This window comes from Pseudocercospora fijiensis, assembly GCF_000340215.1.
Source record: "Pseudocercospora fijiensis CIRAD86 unplaced genomic scaffold MYCFIscaffold_6, whole genome shotgun sequence".
Classification (NCBI taxonomy): Eukaryota; Fungi; Ascomycota; class Dothideomycetes; order Mycosphaerellales; family Mycosphaerellaceae; genus Pseudocercospora; species Pseudocercospora fijiensis.
The window spans coordinates 3,236,404-3,254,840 of NW_006921537.1; the positions used below are offsets into that span (position 1 = coordinate 3,236,404).

Genomic DNA, 18,437 nt, shown 5'->3' on the forward strand with positions numbered 1-18,437 from the left:
ATAGATTGCGAATCAGTCTCAGCAAGGTCCTTTTCCCCACCGGTTGGCAGCGCTTCGGCTCAATCGTACAGATCAAGAGTTGACTTTCGGAACCACGAGCATGCAACCGCTTCCGCTTCACTTCACGAAGCTTCCTGGTCACCAGTTCACAGAGAACAAATTCATAACATTCCGCACAAATGAGACCAGCATTAAGGAACGATCATAGCACATGAATAAGAACCCACAATAGGTTCGTTCGATCAGGCCTTCTTGAATCCATCTTCATCTCATCCACCAAGAATTTCTTTCTCACCTGGAAAGCCGCGCCGCAGCGTTCCAGCATGAATCCGAAGCAATCAAGAATCCGAATCTCCACAACTTCGCCGAAGAATTCCATGCTATCAAGTTGGCATCACAAGAAACTCGACGACCTCTTGCTCCCGACGTGCTGATGTTGATTCACGTTCAGCTTCGGTGTCTTCTTCTTCTCCGGCACCTTCATGATGCTCCATTCCCGACATGTTGTCACAAGAAAAAAGGGATCTCCTAGCCCTGGTACCGACAGAGGTGTCATAAGTGTGCTCCTCTGGATGTTGTGGTAGAAGCACAAGGTCAAACCTTCCATCTTTCTAGAGAAAGAAAAGAAGAACAAGAAGACTTCACCACCATAATACAACACAGACTCTTGACCCTAGGTACTCCTTCTCACTCCTCTTCCTCCCTCCCAGCCGAATGATCCATATCCTCAATCCAGAAGATTGATTTCCATACCAACAAAGAAAACCGCATTACACCTATTTACTCATCACAACACGTCCAGTCACGAAACAAAAATCGCAAATCTTCACTATAATTCTTCTCTTCTCTTATCTTCTCTTTCTCGCCCTCGAAATCTCCCAACAACAAACGCCCACCTCATTATTAGGAAATATCTTAGCATGTGAATAGTTGTAGGGCTACCACGAGGCCTCGCGATTCGATTCGATCCGGGACGTGATCAGGTTGGTCGGGATGTATAATGGAAGGACGGAGTTGGTTGTGGGAATGCACTGGTATAGAACGGGACTGGAAGGATGGATGGTGGTAAAGGGGGTGGAATGATTGCAGGACAGAAGCGTTTTGCGCAAATTTGAACGTCAATCGGCACCATGGTGGCTGGAATGTGAGTCAGAGTCGCGAGCGCTGGTTGGTAGGGTCAGATCAATGCAAATGATGTGATGATGCTTAACACGAGGAATTCAGAGACGGAGCACTTGACTTTCAGACATCACCATTTCCATACAGCAGGATATAGACCCAAAGCAGTTCAACGCCATGCCTCTGCTCTAGAGACGACCGTAATTTTCAGTCGTGATATCTCCCATCTGCCATGCCTCATGTCAAACGTGAAACGAAAATCCCCAACCCTCCTCACGCTTATGCCTCAGCGGAGAAAGCGTCTGGGAATCGCTTCATGTTGTGCTCGATCGGGCCGTGCTTGCTGAGGAACTGAACGTAAGCACCGTCGACACGGACGGCACCAGCCTTGCGCTTCTCGATGTATTCCTCACGGTTGAGAGGAGTGAAGCCCCACTTCTTGGAGACGATGATCTTTTGGCGACCTGGGAACTTGTACTGCGATCGGCGGAGAGCCTCGATGGCGGTGGCGCGGTCTGGGAATGATGTTAGGATGTGCGCAAGAAGGTGGTAGTAGAAGTATGATGCAACGTACGAGAGTCACGAGTACGGATGGAGAGCAGAATCTGGCCAATGTTGACACGAGCGACAGTGCCGTTTGGCTTGCCGAAAGCGCCACGCATTCCAGTCTGCAATCTATCGGCACCAGCGCACGACAACATCTTGTTGATGCGGACGACGTGGTATGGGTGAGCGCGGACGCGGAGGTGGAAACCTTCCTTTCCAGCGGTCTTGACCATGTACCTGTGTATTGAAGTCAGTCTCTGTTCTGACTGCTTCACATCCTCTCCTCTTCATATCGCTATATGGAGGTGTCTCTGGGGTATACGCACTTGTTGGCGCAGATACGGGCGGCCTCGAGGGCCTCGGAGCTCAACTGCTCATACTCGTTGGAGACCAAGTGGATGCAAGTTGGGAACTCGTCGACATTCGCACGCTTACGGCCCAAGTCGAAGATGCGGATCTTTGGGTCGGGCACACCACGGTTCTGCGAGAGTCAGTATATGTCGCTGGCCGTAGCGATGGAGGACGGGGAGAATTACGAATCGCGACTTTGGATATCTGAGTACAGTGTCAGCCAATTTCCCACAAGTGTGAGCGCATTTCGACGTACGGCTTGTTCTTGCAGTAGCGGTAGCAACGTGCTGGACGGCGGGCCATTTCGACGGTATTGGATTGGTGTCGTTGGGTGTGTGTCGGGAGAGAAGAAGCACGACGTAACTTCCTTTGAAGTCCTGGCTGTGGGCGGCGAACAGTCTTGGCACCGTGCTTTGAAATCGGCCACTTCGCTAAATTGACCAATCACGTGAACGTTACTTTTCTGAGATCGCACTGGCCATTCGGGAATTCACGAAAGAGACAGGAAGAAGTGAGTCACGATGGCTGGACGGTGCAATTGAACGCTCTGCGGGCTGTCTATCTATCCGAAGACGCAACATGGCATTCATGGTGGGTGTCATGCCTCAAACATATCGACTTCTCCGCAGCGGCAGAGTTCTATTTTCGCTACTCTGCGGTCTCGTCCTCGCTGAGCACAGCTTTCTCTGACGGAACGGAGCTGCTCCATCCTATGCTTGTATCTTGACCACCGTCTTTGCTTCATCCAAGTCTCTCAGTCGCTCTACTGTGGGGTTGTACTGAGGATGTCCGAGTCACCAGCATCGAGGATAGCCATGGTCGAACAGCGGAAGAGCTTACCGCAGGCAGTGCCGAGCTCGATCTGCGATCACACGTCCTGTCAGTAATTGTTCATCCCTCCGAAGCCACCCAGCTACGGCAGCTTCTTCTCAGGGCTCGAGAGAGCGCACCCTCCAGAGCCACATGAGGCTCCTTCGCCAGGTGCTTGGTATTTTCATCGCGCGATATCACTTACGTTGTTGCCAGAGAAGTGGTGCACGGCGGTTTTGGCCAACATGCTGTAGTCTGTATCTTCCTGTCAGTCTCTTGCGCGTCCTCCATTTAGAGTCGTTTTCGACGTACACTCGAGCTCCGACTTCCTGAGAGGTGGAGTGTTGCCAGCGATGATGACGAGCTTGGCCTTGCCAGAGCGCAGCGACTTGAGGGTCGACTTATAGCCAAGGGTGACCTTACCCGACTGTGAAAGATGTCAGTTTTCTGCGATGCGATGCGATGCTCCAACTTCAGTCAATGCGCACCTTGATCGTCAGGGCAAGCTTGGCGTTGATGCTGTCGCTGGTCTTGCTGCTCTTCTTTGGTGCCATGGCGAATTGTCTCCGGCAATGATTGCTTTCTCGGACAGGAATCGATGTGCTTGCTGGTGATGAGTGGGAGATTTTCGACTGTGGAGAGAAAGACAAGCTAATCATCGGAGGTCTGTAGTGCCAAGCCCGACATTCTTGCCCTCCCAAACTCTAACTTCGACGTCGAGTACACCTCTCAGGCCACAAAAGAGTGATCAGCCTGTGGTCGCAGTAATAACGCGAGAGATGCTGAGAGGGATAAACGCTGCGCTTTGCTCGGCCTCGAATTCTACCCTCACCTACCAACACAATAAAAGGGCATGCAATTTGCTGGGTACAAGATGCGTGTCCTCCTCGGCACCTTCCAGAATGAAAGCAGCTTACAGTGAGAAAGAATAGTGTAAGAGATTTTCGACATGACGAATGGAGAACCGATCTCTGAAGTTTCAGCGCGACCTGTTTAAATCGCCCAGCAGCTGTGAGGACCTGCAATCCGCCTCGTATGATAGTAGTTGAAAAAAAAAACCAATGAATGCCACCACCATGACCATATGCCCGTATCGTGTCGCGGTCTCTCATCATCTTCCTTCGAGTGAGAGTGCAGCTCAATCCAACCCAACGCCATCGCTAATCGTCAAGATGTCCTGGTTCGTAATAGTGGTCTTTCCGAGATTCTCAACTCATGAGATACCCTTTCGCTTCGCCTCGCATCGACGCATTTCCTCGCTGCACTCTTGATACTACATCTGCTTGTAATCCACACTTCGTTGCCTCCTGCCCTTGTTCTGATGTCGATGCGGGTTGACAGGTTGTCGAAAGTACGCACCATTCTGCTGAGCAGCAGCAGGTCCGGTAGGAGGTCCGTTGCGCTGCTGTGGACCATTCTGCCAGGACTGCTGCTGGAAGCCCATACCGTTCATGGCGTTCATGGCGTTCATGGCGTTCATTCCGTTCATTCCATTCATGCCGTTCATGCTGCCCATGTTCGGGAAGCCCATCCCATTCATCATATTCATGTTCGGAAATCCCACACCTGGCATACCCATACCCATCGGCGGCATGCCCATGCTCATGAAGTTTGGCATGCCGCCGTTCATCATCATTGGGTTCACCATGGCGTTCATGCCGTTTTGCCCCTGAGGGATTGTCATGCTCTTCATGACGCTCTGGAAGTCGATTTCCGTGTTGCCGGTTGTAGTGGTGCCGCCGGTCATGGCTTTGGGTCCCTTCGGTGGTTCTGCCTTTGCTGTAGCAGACTTGGCGCCTGGTGCGGGTGTGCCTTGGTTTGACGCAACCTTCCTCATTTCTGCTGGGTTGCTCGGACGTCGCTTGTTCTCAAGTTCTTCTTCCGCACCTCGCTTCTTGGAGTTTGATGGTGAAGGCGAGTTGGCGCCATTGGTCTTGGCTTGTGTTCCGTTGGCGGACGGTGACTTGGTGTCTGCAGGCTTGGACGGTTCTGGAGTCTTCGACTTCTCCTTTTCCTTTTGCTGCTTCTCAGCTTTCTTCTCCTTCTCGTAGTCGGCCAGTTCCTTGACTTTCTTGTCGTCGGGCTCAAGCTTGTCGAGAAGTGCTTGCTCGCCACAATTTGGGCAGATCAGGTCGTTGTCCAGAAGGGCGTTCTCAATGCAGTCTTGACAGTACGTCATGTGGCAGCAAGGTGTCTGAACGGGATTGACAAATGGTCGTTTATCAAGCATACATTCCAGACCACGCTCACGAAGTTCTTCGTCACCTTGAGCAAGCTCCTTAGCCTTCTCGGCAGTGGCCTTCTGCTGCTCCTGCAGCTTCTGCCAGGTGGCTTCATCAGTCTTGACGCGGACGTAATCACCATCGTTAGTCATGAAGACACCTTGTGGAAGCTCTTTGGTTGTGTCTGGTTCCTCAATCTTCTCAAGCATAGAGCGTGGGATACCAGTGGTACGCTTCGGCTTCTTGCCGTCGAATGTGGGATCGTTGTTAGTTGGACAAGCTTGGATCCAGTGACCCCGCTGTCGACACCGATAGCAGACGTAGCCTGGTGGAAGCGGCTTATCAGGTACTGCAGCTTTGTAGTTACCGCGCTTAACAGGCACGCTCGCTGACGACTCAAGATCTGCTTTCAACTGGGTATTGCTAGCATTCATTACAGCCTGCAGCTTTTCCTCCTCCGTCATATTGCTCGTATCGATAGCACCAGCCCCCACGGCTGTGCTCTTCCCAATGACTCCCTTCTCAACGCGATGCTGATTCTTTGCATAGCTTGGCATATGGCCAGTTACATATCGAGCTGCTCGTCCAGCGCCTGGCTTGGCTGCTGGGCGCCGCTGAGCAATAACTGTGGTTGAGCGTGGGATTTGAGTGGTGTCATCGTCGTAAACTGGAGATGTCAGCACATGCGCACGTGATGAATTGTTATCCGATGAATGCTTACCCTCGCTGCTATCAGAGGCAAAAATCTCGAGATCGAAGTCCCTGCCATCGCCGAAACGGGAGATGTTGATGATTTCGCGCTTGACCTCAAACACGGAAAGACTGGTACCATCGAAATTGATCTGCATGGGCTCCTTTGAGGACTTGAATCTGAAGAAGATGGAGGAAGACATGGTGTCGGATGTGTCGAAGTCGCTCCACAGAGAGTGTAGTAGGCAACGCTACTGAGATCGAGACCGCTGGCGCGGTACTTGGAGTGATTTGAGGTGAGTCCGTTGCTTTCGAGCAATATACACAGTGCAAAGTGGAGGAAACGGTGGTGTACAGTAGATGAACCGAAGGCGCTGCCGACTAGCTCAAGAATGACACGACCTTGATTTTGTATTGAATGAAAACTGCCTGCGACAGATAACGGGTGGCGGCACGAGCGCAGTGACGCAGACTCGGCGCGATGAAACACTATTCAACAAGGACTGGCACAGTTCGTATGCAGTGAAGACAGAAGTCTTAGACCCAATACCCTCGCTCTTTCTGATCTGATTGTTCTTGCCTTGTGATTGAGACGTTTCGCCTGCTCACCGACGTCCGGGCGCTGCAACAGCAGGCGCGGCGTGCGAAAGTGAGGGAGGAATTTGAAGTCGTCGCAGTCGTGATGTTAGTGTCTTGAAGTGTGCGGCGGCTGTCGTGGTCGGGGATGATGAAGGGAGGTGACAAGACTGCGGTGGTGAGGCTGATGATGATGGAGAGTGGAAGAAAGAGAAAGCGCCGGAAGAAGGGCCAGCGGAGATGGCAGGCAGAAAGGCGGACTAGACCGGTCTTTGTCAGCGGCCGGCAAACTCTAATTGCTGCGGCTATCGCCGAAGCCTTCCAAGTTGAAACTCACAGGCCACGTGACAGACCGCACATGCTTCTTGTTCTTGATACTGTGATACATGTAAAGCCATCCATAAAATTCGAGCGTAGCGACAGATCAAAACAGGCACCTAGAGCAAAATCGAGGAGCTACGTAGAGCTCGAGAACAAATCAGATTGCTACTAATAACTTACCTCCGTTTCAGCCTCTTACTATTTAAGCGTAAGGCTCCTTCTAACTCCTACCTCCGTTTAGGCCTTTGTGCATTTAGGATTACGTTGCGCGGTAGTGAATTGGTTAGATTGCACGTAATAGATTTAAATTAGGGCTAGCTTCCGTCTTTCCGAATAACCAATTATATACTACTCTACCTAATCCTTTACCTAAAAGCCTAAAGCTAAACCGCTAATTTTTATCGTAGATTCCGCTATTAAAATACGATCTCGCTATACAAACGACAACTAGTAAATCCAATACGAGGAGGTTGTAGCCCTACTAATTGCGAGTCTAACGATCTAAAAATCTCGTATATGCGACGTATACGCGCTAAGTTATACTAATTTAGCCGAGCCTACTTCTATAGCTATCCGCCTATCTAAATACACCGATTCTTAATATATCGCTATATACTAAGTTAATACGTCAATACCTAGAGGTCCTTAATTAGGGCTATCCGATTAACTTCTTCGCTATACGTACCTACGCGCGACTTCTCGCTATCGAGTTCTCGTCTACGTTAGAAATAGCGAGATATTAGAGGCTAAAGGGTTAGTTTGCCCTACCGAGTCGAGACGAGTATACGACTAAATTACATAGTAAATAGATATACGGAGGTTGTAGAGGGTACTAGAAAGGTAGACCCCCTATACTTTATTAACGTAGAAGGGCGTCGTTTGTTTACTTATAAAGTATATAGAGGTAGGTAAACGAGTTAGTCGAGAGTAGCAATTTACGTTTATCGATAATAACTTTAGCATTTCTAAAGCGACTAGCTTATTAAAATAGCGGATATTCTTAATCGCTAAATTATCTAGGTCCCGTCTCTATAAAGTGCTATACTGCGACTAATAGTTATTAAGCTATATAGCCTATTCGACATAAAATATGGTAGTAGTAACGCAACCTGTACCCGCTAGCAACGGTTTGGCTTTAGGCGCTTCGCTAGAATGAGATCTCGAATGGCGCTAAACCTAATGTGGTATAGTGTAGAAATGGAAGTCACGAGCATACACACGAATTCAACCACGAAGCGCCTGAATGGAGGTAGTCCAACTCCATGTATTCTCAGGTAGGCTCCCTCCAACCATTGTATATCGGACAGCTCTACGGCGTCGATATGACCACACAGATTCTGTTTGGCAGCCAGCCAGCCTCGGCGACTCCTCAGAAGCCCTTAGACACTGCGAAGTAAAGGCATCCTATATCAAGACATTCATCTGCCGGCTCGTCGCAAATGCGGAACGAACGGCGCAAAAATCCATCTCCTTGAAGTCGTACTTGAGGCGCTTCAAGCAGATCTTCAAGGCATTGAACGGTAACAATCTCGACGAGGACACGATTAGGGATGTGAACGCGATGTACCACCTGAATTTCGCATTAACCAATGTTGCCTTAGAACGATAAAGTACATCGATCACCATTTCCAAAAGAAACAAGAATCCTCAACCCAGGCCAAACCGGCTCATTTTTTTTTGTAGAGCTGCCCTTTCCCATATACCTCACAGACGATGCAAGATGTCCAAACGAGCGACAACGGGTGCAGCAGGCATTTCTCATGATCATCCATGCGTACCGGCTCATTACGTTCCTTCCGCTGCGATATTCGACCCACCATCCAACACCACCCGAGCCCACAATTCCAATTCAACGTCCGTACGCTCCTTCCTATCTTTTGCATGTGCCACAACATCCAGACTATTCAAACTGTGAGTAGTAGTCGGAGATAACGACGGTGTTGATATTAATTACGCAACCGCCACAAAAGCAACCAAGCTTGTCGCAAGTGCTGCAATCCCGCTTCGCTAGATCAAACAAGGACATACATTGGACGTGATGCAGCTGAAGCAGTCGCAGCAAGGAGAGCTGCGACTACAATAGCGAAGAAGGTCTTCATGTTTGCCGGTCTCTGAAGTGAACTGGTTTGGCTGTTGTTTGTGGTGTTCGGTTTGGACAATGACATCCTCCTGTGGTACTTTCATAATCGTGGCAGGGACAGGTCGTGGTACATTTCTGCTACGCTTGCGATGATGAAGATCTACCTATCCCCATAGTGCTGAGATCATGTCTGCTGAACAACATATTCCCCGATTGCGAGAAAATACGAAAGGTAAGACTGTCTTCGCCTGTTTGGGGCGTTCAGCCCATCGTTTATATAAGCATCGAAATTTCAATCGTCTGCTCAATTCCCAGCCAGTCTCAAGCCATAAACCTCCGGCTTGAACCACTCCGCCAACAAATCTTGCAGCACCTCCTTCGCTTCCGCCTTCGCAGTCTGCGAGGAGTCGCCTTTTGCTTCGATGTAAAGCTTGATCTTCGGTTCCGTTCCAGAGCCTCTGACTGTGAACACCACATTGCCAAGCTCACAAGTAATCATCTGAGCAGTAGCATCGACAGGCAAGACGGGCTTATGATCTGCAGTGCCACTGTCATAGCCAAGCGTGAGGTCTCGCCAACGTCCGATAATCCGCTTCCCAAGCTTTTCGGGTCGTTCGCCTGCATTGGAAACACGAATATCGTTGAACACTCTATTCGTCACATCAGGCGAAGGCGAGATCAGATATGTGTTGGCATCTTCGAAATAACCATAAGCCTCGTAAAGCTGCTGGAGTTTTTGATACGGTGTTAGGCCTTGCTTCTTCCACCTCTGCCAAGCGATCAGGAACACCGCGGCAGCTGCAATGCCATCTTTGTCCCAGACCACGGAAGGAAACATGAAGCCGATGGCCTCTTCGAAGGCGAAAACTGGCTCGTAGCCGTGCTTCTTCAGATCTTGTGCAACATTTCCAAGCCACTTGAACCCTGTGAGAGTGTCTTGAAAGTGGAAGCCCTCCTTCGCTGCCATGCTTGCCAACATTCGTGAGGATACCGTAGAAGCGAGCATGGCTAGCTTGCTTTTGTCGCCTGGAAATGTCTCAAAAACGTGTGATGCGAAAAGGATGCCGATTTGATTGCCTGTGAACTGATGATACTGGCCGCGACTTAGGCGCTGTGCAACGGAGAAACGATCGGCATCTGGATCGTTGGCCAGGATAATGTCGGTATGATGCCTGCTTGATTCTTGTATGGCAAGATCTAGAGCCCCTTTCTCCTCTGGGTTCGGAAATGGAACTGTCGGGAACTCGGGATCGGGCTGAGCTTGTGCGGCAACTTCTCGCATCGATGTGGTGAACCATAGCATATAAGCTATCTGCTTCATAAACTTCAAACCTACGCCATGCAGTGGTGTATAAGTAAAAGGCATGGCTTGCTCGACAGTCGGAAGTGGCCACACGAGCTCGCGGACATGGTCCAAGTAGGATTTGGCGGCATCTGAGAAGACGTTGCGGACATTCTCGTGACTATCAACAAGTGAATCATCCCATGTTGCGATGTCTTGGACATGGTCTATGGCAGCAGCGATACCGACGTCATGAGGAGGAATGATCTGGCTGCCATTTGACCAGTACACCTTATATCCGTTGTCGTTCTTGGGATTATGCGAAGCTGTGACCATCACACCTGCCGCTGCCGCGTAATGGGTGACTGAAAAGGGGACCATGGGAGTGTGCACAAGCTGGCCAAACCAGAGGACTGTAAAGCCCTTTTCCAGGAAAACTGCAGCTGCAAGGCGCGCAAATCTCTCAGAATTGTGGCGAGCGTCATAGCCGACCACAATGCTTGGGCTTTCTTTGGAGCTTGATGCACTCTGTGCGAGTATGTAGTCGGCCAGTCCTTGGGAGGCTTGCAAGACTGTGAGTGAGTTCATGAAAGCGAACCCGGCTTTCATGGATGCACGAAGACCGGCAGTGCCGAAAGCGATTCGCTTTCTGAGTCGAAGTTCCAGTTCGGCATGGTTGCTGTCTCTCAGCAGCTGCTCTATCTCGAGTCTTGTGTTTTTATCCTTGTCTTGAGAGAGCCACCGTTGGGCTAGACTCGCGATGGATGTCATAGCCGTGGGTGTTGCAAGATGGTCTAATATGTCCTCGGGTCTCTTCACTTGGTGGGCCCGTGTCTTCCCAATAAGGAAGGACCGTACCGATGTACTGTATGCTGCTGAATTGTTATCTGGGCGATTCTTGCCACAGCCGCTGCGTTGGGCTAGCAAACATGACCGTTTGTGTGAGCTGACCTGGCCTCGCCTTGCGACTGCACACCAGCAGTGCAGGAGCTGCCGTGGTGTCTGTTCGGTGCAATAGTCTGATGGTCAATGAGATGAAGTGCTTTGCCCAACGGAGTCCTCAACGATCTTTTCGTGCGAGCGCCTGAGGCATGTCATTTGGCCCACGTGGAGACACGCCCACGCCCACGCCCACGCCAAGCCTGTGGGGGCAACACGTCTCCGGAGTTCGAACAGCCTTCGTACACCTTTTCCGTCATCAAACAACCAATACATCAACTCATGTCAGTCAAGGCCCACCATCAGCTCAGCTCAACTGTCCAACCTGCGCTTGACAACGTGGGCACGCGTGCGCAGCTACGACAACGTCGGGGTAGGACTAGCTCTGTCAACCACGCACATCGAACCGCGCGGTGCACTCATCCACGCGAGAGACACGACATTATTGCCAATTCGATGTCCCGATACCCTCGTCCGTATTACGGCCATCCGGAGAATCTGTCCTCCATGGCACCGGTGCGAACAACGCAGCTTCCCACCGAGTTCATGCAATCTCAGCACATGTCGGGCATATGGCACGACATGGGTAGCACAAGGCTGGCGTCTCTGGAACACAGCGCGCCTGCGGAACTGCGGCCCGATATGGTGTGCGCTGTGTAACGGACGATCGAGTGATATGGAGGCATCTCGCTGTGTGTCTCCTCTGTGGAGATGGCCATTCATGAATATGAACAGCTCATCCACATGTGCCTCACCGACTCACCAGCGCCGAGCTCGGCTGCCAGTGTTACACTCTCGTAACCACGCCAAAGCTGCAACCTATCAAGGCAAGGTCAATGTGGCTGGCCATCCTTCGATATGCTGTCACCTGTGAATTGATTGCAACGATATGTACTCACCGCTGAGTTGGCTATCGGCACCTCGGCAGCTAATCCGCGTGGGATTCCTCCCAGCAAACTCACCGCTAAGATCATCTGAAGTGTTCCTTGGTGCGCTGCAAGGTCACTGCCGCGAAAGGTGCTTTCATCCGTTCTGCGAGACCTCGATAAAGACATCGCTCCAACCCAAGACGTCAACGACTTCGTGGCCTATCGCGACACCGAATCGCGGATGCTTGTAGACGAGATGCATACCCATTCTAGCGGGATTCCAGCATTGTTCTAGCGCTTCCCATCCTGGTAAGCAATTCCAGCAAGTTTCAGCCTCCTTTGCTTGACGGCAGAGTTTTGCCAGCACGTCGCCTGCAGGCCTGACGTCGAGCTTCAGCACACCGGCATCAGCCTGCAGGAGTAGTTCCGGTATATTTTGGACTCGAGAGTCGAAGGATGCACTTTTACCGGATCTAACCACCAACGCCCGCCGCCCACGCTACCCTGCATCACTACCTTTCTGGGAAGAGATCTCGTCGAGTAGCGTGTAGTGGATCAACGGGACACGCTGCTTTGTCGCGTCACTGCTCATTCGAGTCGAGAGCGAAAATACGCCAGATACGGTACGCCCTTCTGTGGCCAATCGTGAGCCTCCTTCACTCTGCTGCACTTCGGTAAGTCTTCTTGAACCCGCATGGAGGGAGCCTCTTTGGTTCTCGGCCGCACTTGGGCAGACCTTCCATTCCATATTTCATCTTGTCGCTGCCCGCATATGCTGCCTTCTTCGCGGCCCTGCGCCGATTGACTGTGACACGCTCGGCGGCATTAGACCGGCTCTATGACCTCAGGGGAGCAGGAGAGTGTCACAGGACGGCCACATGGCAAGACCGCTTCACTTCACGTGAGTCACGTGAGTGAGTGCCGCGAAGAAGCGGTGGACCGTCACATATACTTGAAGTTTTTTCTTTTACAGTGACTTGACCTCGACACGAACCGATTGAATTGACAATATGGATCCAGACCACCCTCAACACAGCGTTAGGGCCGAGAAGGCAAGCTCGTTAGCCGCCGCCAATGTCAGCGACACTCGACAGGAAGACCAGACACGGCCTGTTATGGCTACAATACACGATGACGATGAGAGACTCCTGGCTCAGATAGGCTATAGACAGGTTTGCGACTCGATCACCCAAGAATCATGGAACGAAGCTGACATCGCCAGGAACTGCGACGAGAGTTTACGAGATGGTCGACAATCTCATACGCCATCTCGATTCTTGGTGTCCTCGGTTCTCAACCTGCCACCTATGGAGTGCCAATCAGCGTTGGAGGTCCAGCAACTTCGGTATGGGCATGGTTCATCGGCTCGATCATGGCATATGTCATCGCCACTTCAGGTGAGTCCATCCAACGACATTTGCGCGGAAAAAAGATGACGCTAAGCCCAGACTACAGTCTCCGAGCTTGTCTCTGCCTACCCAACAGCTGGTGGCATGTATTTCGTCACGAAGAAGGTCGTTCGGGAAGACCACGTGCCAATCTGGGCGTGGTGCATTGGATGGTGCAACTTCTTGGGCCAAGCATGTGGAGTTGCCTCGATCGCCTACACAATTGGGCAGATGGTGCTTGCTGGAGTAAGCATGAACTCGGGAATGCTGGGTGATGGCAGCTACACATACTCTCCGTATGTTCGACTCCTCTACATCTATCTCTGACTTCTGCTGACTGACATGAAACAGAAAGCCTTGGACTACAGTCGTAGTCGCCATCGTCTGCCTCTTCATCTTCGCCATCATCTGCTCCCTAACCACCAAGAAGCTACACCAGATCATCCTCTGGTTTGCGCCCATCAACCTCTTGGCCACCATCATCATCGGCATCGTTCTGCTGGTGTATACCGCACGAACCGAATCCGGCCTGCGCAGCGCGCACTTCGTTTTCTGCGATTTTCGCGACCTATCTGGCTGGGGCAACAAAGCCTTTTCCTTTCTCTTGGGTTTCCTGAACGTGGCATGGGTCATGACAGATTACGACGCAACCACTCACATGTCCGAAGAAACACACGACGCCGGAATCCAAGGTCCTCGCGCCATCAGATTCGCCATCATCACGGCTGGACTCCAAGGCTGGTTCCTCAACATCGTCTTCACCTTCTGTCTAACCGAAACCTACATGGACGACATCGTAAAATCCCCAACCGGCTTACCCGTAGCCCAGATATTCCTCAACGCAGTCGGCAACCGCGGTGGAAGCGCTATGCTCGCTATGGTCCTACTCGTTCAATTCTTCACCGGAGCCTCAGCCATGCTCGCGAACGCACGCATGGCCTATGCCTTTGCCCGCGACGAAGCCCTCCCCTTCTCCGACCACTTCAGCGAAATCTGGGAATGGAGCGGCACACCCGTAAAAGCCGTCTGGCTCGTCGCATTCTTCTGCATGGCCCTCAACCTCATCGGCATCGGCTCAACCCAAACCATCACAGCAATCTTCAACCTCTGCGCCCCATGTCTGGATCTAAGTTACATCGCGGTAATCTTCGCTCGAAGGGTCTACGCCATGGAAATCGAAAGCGGAAAATACACTCTCGGCTGGAAAAGCTTGCCTCTCAATATCCTCGCAATCTGTTGGGTCGCTTTCATCAGCGTGGTGCTGTTCTTCCCACCCGCATATCCCGTCACACCACTTAATATGAACTATGCGATTGTTGTCGCGGCTTTTGTGGCCATCTTCGCTCTCTCATGGTGGTGGCTTGGTGCGAGGAATCGATATTCTGGACCGCGGACTGTGGATATTATGGAGAGGGTACCGGTTGTTAACCCCGATGATCCGCCGCTGTATCAACGTTCTTCGTCGTATGGGTCGATTACTCCGGAGCTTGAGACGGAGCCGGGTTTGCGTCCGAAGGGTTTGAGGGATCAGGAGGGGATTTCGTCAGCCGACTAGACGTTCGAGATCTCCATTGTGAGTGTGGGGGCGGCTTTCTGGAAATTTTACAATCGCGTCTCGATGTCGAGCTTAGTGTGGACGACAGCGAACTCCCGAGCTCGAATGCTCCAAGCACCACTATGCTTACCCGCTAGCCAGCAACTTGCGCTGAGATCCTATCAGCCCGCCTCATGCAAACGTTGCTAAGGTATCGGTTGTTATCGAAGATAGAGCTGGCCGTGATTAGCAGCATTTGCTTCTTCCATAGATACCCACAACGAGCGTTCAAGTTACCTACTATGAAGGAGTCTTCTCAATGGCCATGAATTCGGAGCATGAGATGTAGGATGCACCACTGGGTGTCTATGTTTCAAGCAGCACTCTATTTCTATGGAAGGTTGAGCTGCTCTCTCCATGCTGGTACTACCAGAAGATGGCATGCGCATATCCTTCAACTTATTTCGTCCGATCATGCGAACTCCGCGGCTTGTGACTGCCAAGAAGTCCGTCGGACCGACGTAACTGCCAAGAAGATGTCATCGGTCCGACGGACTTCCATTCCACAACAAAACAAGGTCCGAGAGTCCACTTCATCATCACCACCGGCCACCACTTCACCGCCCTGGTCTGTCAACAGGGCGGTACTGAAGATGCTGCTGCAGCTGCGCCATAGAAGAGCTCACGTGCGGACTCAGCTTCATGCCTGCGCCGCAATGTTGTCGATCTTTAGACTACGCTGGATGCCTTGGCGCGCATCCTTCGTGCTTGAACAGCGCTTTTGTGAGGCGCTGGTGCTCGACGCAAGGTTGCAATTTGTCCCCAGAGAGACGAGTCACGGGCCAATGATGGCATTTATTGTGTATGCCAAGACGGGATAGACTAACTCATTACAAGCTGAACACAAGCATTCAAGACGGCACGGACTATACATGTCGACTCACGCCCACATCCTGAACGGTAGGGCCATTTCACTCAACATCTCTCCGACCATGAAGTTCTACCAAGCACTGCCCGCATTTGCGACTACCGCTCTGGCTGCTGGACCTTACTATGGTGTGACTTACGGAGGTGGAAGCAGAGACATATTGAACTATACATACGCCAATCTGCCCTATCGAAATGGGACAGAGTATCCTCTACTTTACCAAACATTTAACTGGACATATGAAGGACCCGCACAAGACAATGGCCACTGGACCGTCAGATACAACACTGCCGACAACTGGCTACCAGGCAATCTCTCCTCCCCAGGCGCCGAAAAAGCCGTTGTTACTACATACGCTCTCATATGGGAAGGCCATGAAACCTACAACAATCTCTCCGCGAAGATCGCAAACGACACAGATGCTTTGGCCGAAGCTGGTCGATATCAAGAGACTCCAAACATGTGTATGGGATTCATGGGCTACGATGCAGACTTTGAAGACAGTGTCAAGAAGAAAATGGACGTCCACGCCCAGGATCCTTGCGTCTCTCTTTTCGGCGACGAGTGCCTGACCTCCCTGCGCCAGGCCTTTACCAGCGCTTTCGACGACGAGACTTGCAGCTTTAGTCTGGGATCTATTGATGGCGGCATTGCAGGCTGTAGCAATACTTGGGACAAAAAGGAAGGGTTCACATTTCTAAGCTCTTGTAAGTCGAACTGCTTGCACCCTCGAATGGTGACCTCCAAACTGACTTTTTAACAAGTAATCGCAAACGGCAGTCAAGCCTCGAATGCATCTTACATCAGCCCAACGAACGATAGCGATATCGCGTATCAAATCCAAACTCACGCCGCTGACGACAACTCGACTTACGAAAAGGAGCTGATGAGGACGCAATTTTTGGTTTTCAAGGAGTCTGGCAAGACTGCGCAGCTGCAGTGCGCGAGATTTGAGGCTTCGGCTATGCGAACCGTCGCTGGAGTATCTACATTCATCACCGCGGTTCTGATGCTATCCTTTTTGCTTGAGCTGGTTTGAAGAAATATGCCATACGACGATTTCAAAATTATGATATGTTTGTCTTGCGGAATTGGAATTTGCGTTTCGCGTCGTCTTCTCGATCGCATGCCAGACATGCTCTATATCTATAGTATAAGCGCTTTAAGATCTATAGCTAGTACTTCTAAGGCCTTTTCGTAAGGCTAATATTAAGCTTAGTATAGTACGAGTTAGTATAGCGATTTGCTATAAGGTTGTAAGATTAATAGGCGCGTCGTAGCTATAAGCGGCTAAGGTAATATAACTACCGGCTATTTGCGGTATTACCGTACAATTACGCACGCAGTCGCGGATTTTGAATTCGATCTTAGGCACGACATCCGGAGCAAGCACACTGTCGATGTATCGATAAAATAAACACACTTTTTCTCGCAATGCCAGGCCATGTCAAGGCAAAACTTTCTCAGTCACAGCCACACCCACCCTTGCCACGATGCTCGAATTCGTGAAGGGAATTCTTGACGAGTTCATCGAGGCTCTCAGGTTCAAGATCTAATTTGGTCTTGGAATCCTGCTCGAGAAATGGCTTGACGGCATTCATCGATTCGTCGCAAAGCACAATTTTTTCCATCAGGAACATGGCAGCATCAGGAAAGCCACGGTCCATTCTCCGATGGGCTTCGCGAACGGCTTCTTCGATTTCGACCTCGCCTCGTCCCCAACTCTGACCTGTGTGATGTTGCAATGCGTCCAAGACCTCGTTGGCCGACACGATCAGGCCAGAGGCGAAAATGTACTGGTTCTTGATGGCTTCCCAGTTCTTGAGGATCGCGAGACTGACACGCCCGATCCATGCTGTCGAGCTCGCTGCGAAGCGCTCTTCACCAGTTCCGTGTATTGTGACGCTTTGCCATTTGATGTCGAAACCTAAGTTGCCGCTGATAAGTCCCTGGTCAAGTGCACAGCCTGTGGCAATCCCGATCCATTCAAGCTGATTTTGAGACGAGTTCTGTTCGAGATACTGGATGATTCTTGCACGCTCACGACACGGTGGTAGGCGTGCTTGGATTTTGGGGTTGAGCGAATCTTGGTCGTATTCTGCTAGGACAAGTCTGGGTATATGAGTCTCGATGGCAAGATCTATGATCTGCTTTTGAAAGTCATAGGAGCCTCCAGATGAAGTGCTAAAAACGACGTCGGGCTTTACATCGTCGAAGAGTAATCGCAGAGAATCGCCCGAGAAATCTATGAGGTGGATGCTAATGTTGCCTGACGATCTCAGAGTGGACTGTCGATGTACCGCGTGGTGGATTTTGACAGTAATTTCGTCTCCAGAAATGCTTTTGACGATGCTCGTCGCTTTGCGATTGTCCTATCTGCAGGTGAGCTTGACGCACGTGATCTTCTCAAGTCGCTGCACACTCACTCCGATGACCAAAACTTTCTCAATTAAGGCATTGCCTCCGCCATTTGTGCCAGTTGACAATAACATATTTGAGAAGTCAAAGTGCTTGAGAATTTGAGGTCTTAATCTTTTCTGCTCCTCTTCGGTCGAGCGGAAACTCCTCCTCTTTCGCGCGGCAGATGCAGTGGTACATGGCCCAACTTGAACGCAAACGCCGATTCTACAAGAGTAAAGTCGAATGCACTCGCTAAGAAATACTTTGCGCCAAATCCGCAAAGCAGCTAGTAGTCAGTCTTTTGGCCCAGCAAGACAGGCGGATGTTCAAGTTTCTAGTGCAAGAACCTCGCGAATGTCTTCTTCCTGTGACCTCGATTCGT

The 18,437-nt window shown here is 51.0% G+C and overlaps 6 protein-coding genes across 6 annotated transcripts; 1 reads left to right on the forward strand and 5 right to left on the reverse strand.

Annotated features, from left to right (window-relative positions):
• Positions 1-1,166: 1,166 nt before the first annotated feature.
• On the reverse strand, positions 1,167-2,342 carry MYCFIDRAFT_88005 (uncharacterized protein). Its single transcript, XM_007930325.1, has 5 exons — positions 2,273-2,342; positions 2,202-2,220; positions 1,992-2,146; positions 1,694-1,902; positions 1,167-1,634 (listed from the first exon to the last, which is right to left on the reverse strand). The coding sequence occupies exons 1-5, from the start codon at positions 2,317-2,319 to the stop codon at positions 1,399-1,401; spliced, it is 666 nt and encodes a 221-aa protein (XP_007928516.1). The 5' UTR covers positions 2,320-2,342; the 3' UTR covers positions 1,167-1,398.
• Positions 2,343-2,533: 191 nt separating this feature from the next.
• MYCFIDRAFT_211802 (uncharacterized protein) lies at positions 2,534-3,408 on the reverse strand. The gene is made up of 4 exons (XM_007930326.1): positions 3,315-3,408; positions 3,139-3,253; positions 3,032-3,081; positions 2,534-2,878 (listed from the first exon to the last, which is right to left on the reverse strand). Exons 1-4 carry the CDS (start codon positions 3,378-3,380, stop codon positions 2,780-2,782), a joined length of 330 nt encoding a protein of 109 aa, XP_007928517.1. The 5' UTR covers positions 3,381-3,408; the 3' UTR covers positions 2,534-2,779.
• A 376-nt stretch (positions 3,409-3,784) lies between these two features.
• Positions 3,785-6,472, reverse strand: MYCFIDRAFT_72161 (uncharacterized protein). The gene is made up of 3 exons (XM_007929872.1): positions 5,770-6,472; positions 4,655-5,715; positions 3,785-4,525 (listed from the first exon to the last, which is right to left on the reverse strand). Exons 1-3 carry the CDS (start codon positions 5,939-5,941, stop codon positions 4,100-4,102), a joined length of 1,659 nt encoding a protein of 552 aa, XP_007928063.1. The 5' UTR covers positions 5,942-6,472; the 3' UTR covers positions 3,785-4,099.
• Positions 6,473-8,822: 2,350 nt separating this feature from the next.
• MYCFIDRAFT_204256 (uncharacterized protein) lies at positions 8,823-11,020 on the reverse strand. The gene is made up of 2 exons (XM_007930327.1): positions 10,169-11,020; positions 8,823-10,114 (listed from the first exon to the last, which is right to left on the reverse strand). Exons 1-2 carry the CDS (start codon positions 10,766-10,768, stop codon positions 9,020-9,022), a joined length of 1,695 nt encoding a protein of 564 aa, XP_007928518.1. The 5' UTR covers positions 10,769-11,020; the 3' UTR covers positions 8,823-9,019.
• Positions 11,021-12,920: 1,900 nt separating this feature from the next.
• On the forward strand, positions 12,921-15,026 carry MYCFIDRAFT_155484 (uncharacterized protein; the record flags this gene model as incomplete). The annotated part of the gene is made up of 4 exons (XM_007930328.1): positions 12,921-12,977; positions 13,028-13,202; positions 13,261-13,493; positions 13,549-15,026. The coding sequence occupies 4 exons, from the start codon at positions 12,921-12,923 to the stop codon at positions 14,746-14,748; spliced, it is 1,665 nt and encodes a 554-aa protein (XP_007928519.1). The 3' UTR covers positions 14,749-15,026.
• Positions 15,027-17,118: 2,092 nt separating this feature from the next.
• MYCFIDRAFT_140194 (uncharacterized protein) lies at positions 17,119-17,853 on the reverse strand (the record flags this gene model as incomplete). The annotated part of the gene is made up of 1 exon (XM_007930329.1): positions 17,119-17,853. A coding segment is annotated over one exon (735 nt), but the record flags the coding sequence as incomplete, so codon positions are not given.
• Between the last annotated feature and the right edge of the window lie 584 nt (positions 17,854-18,437).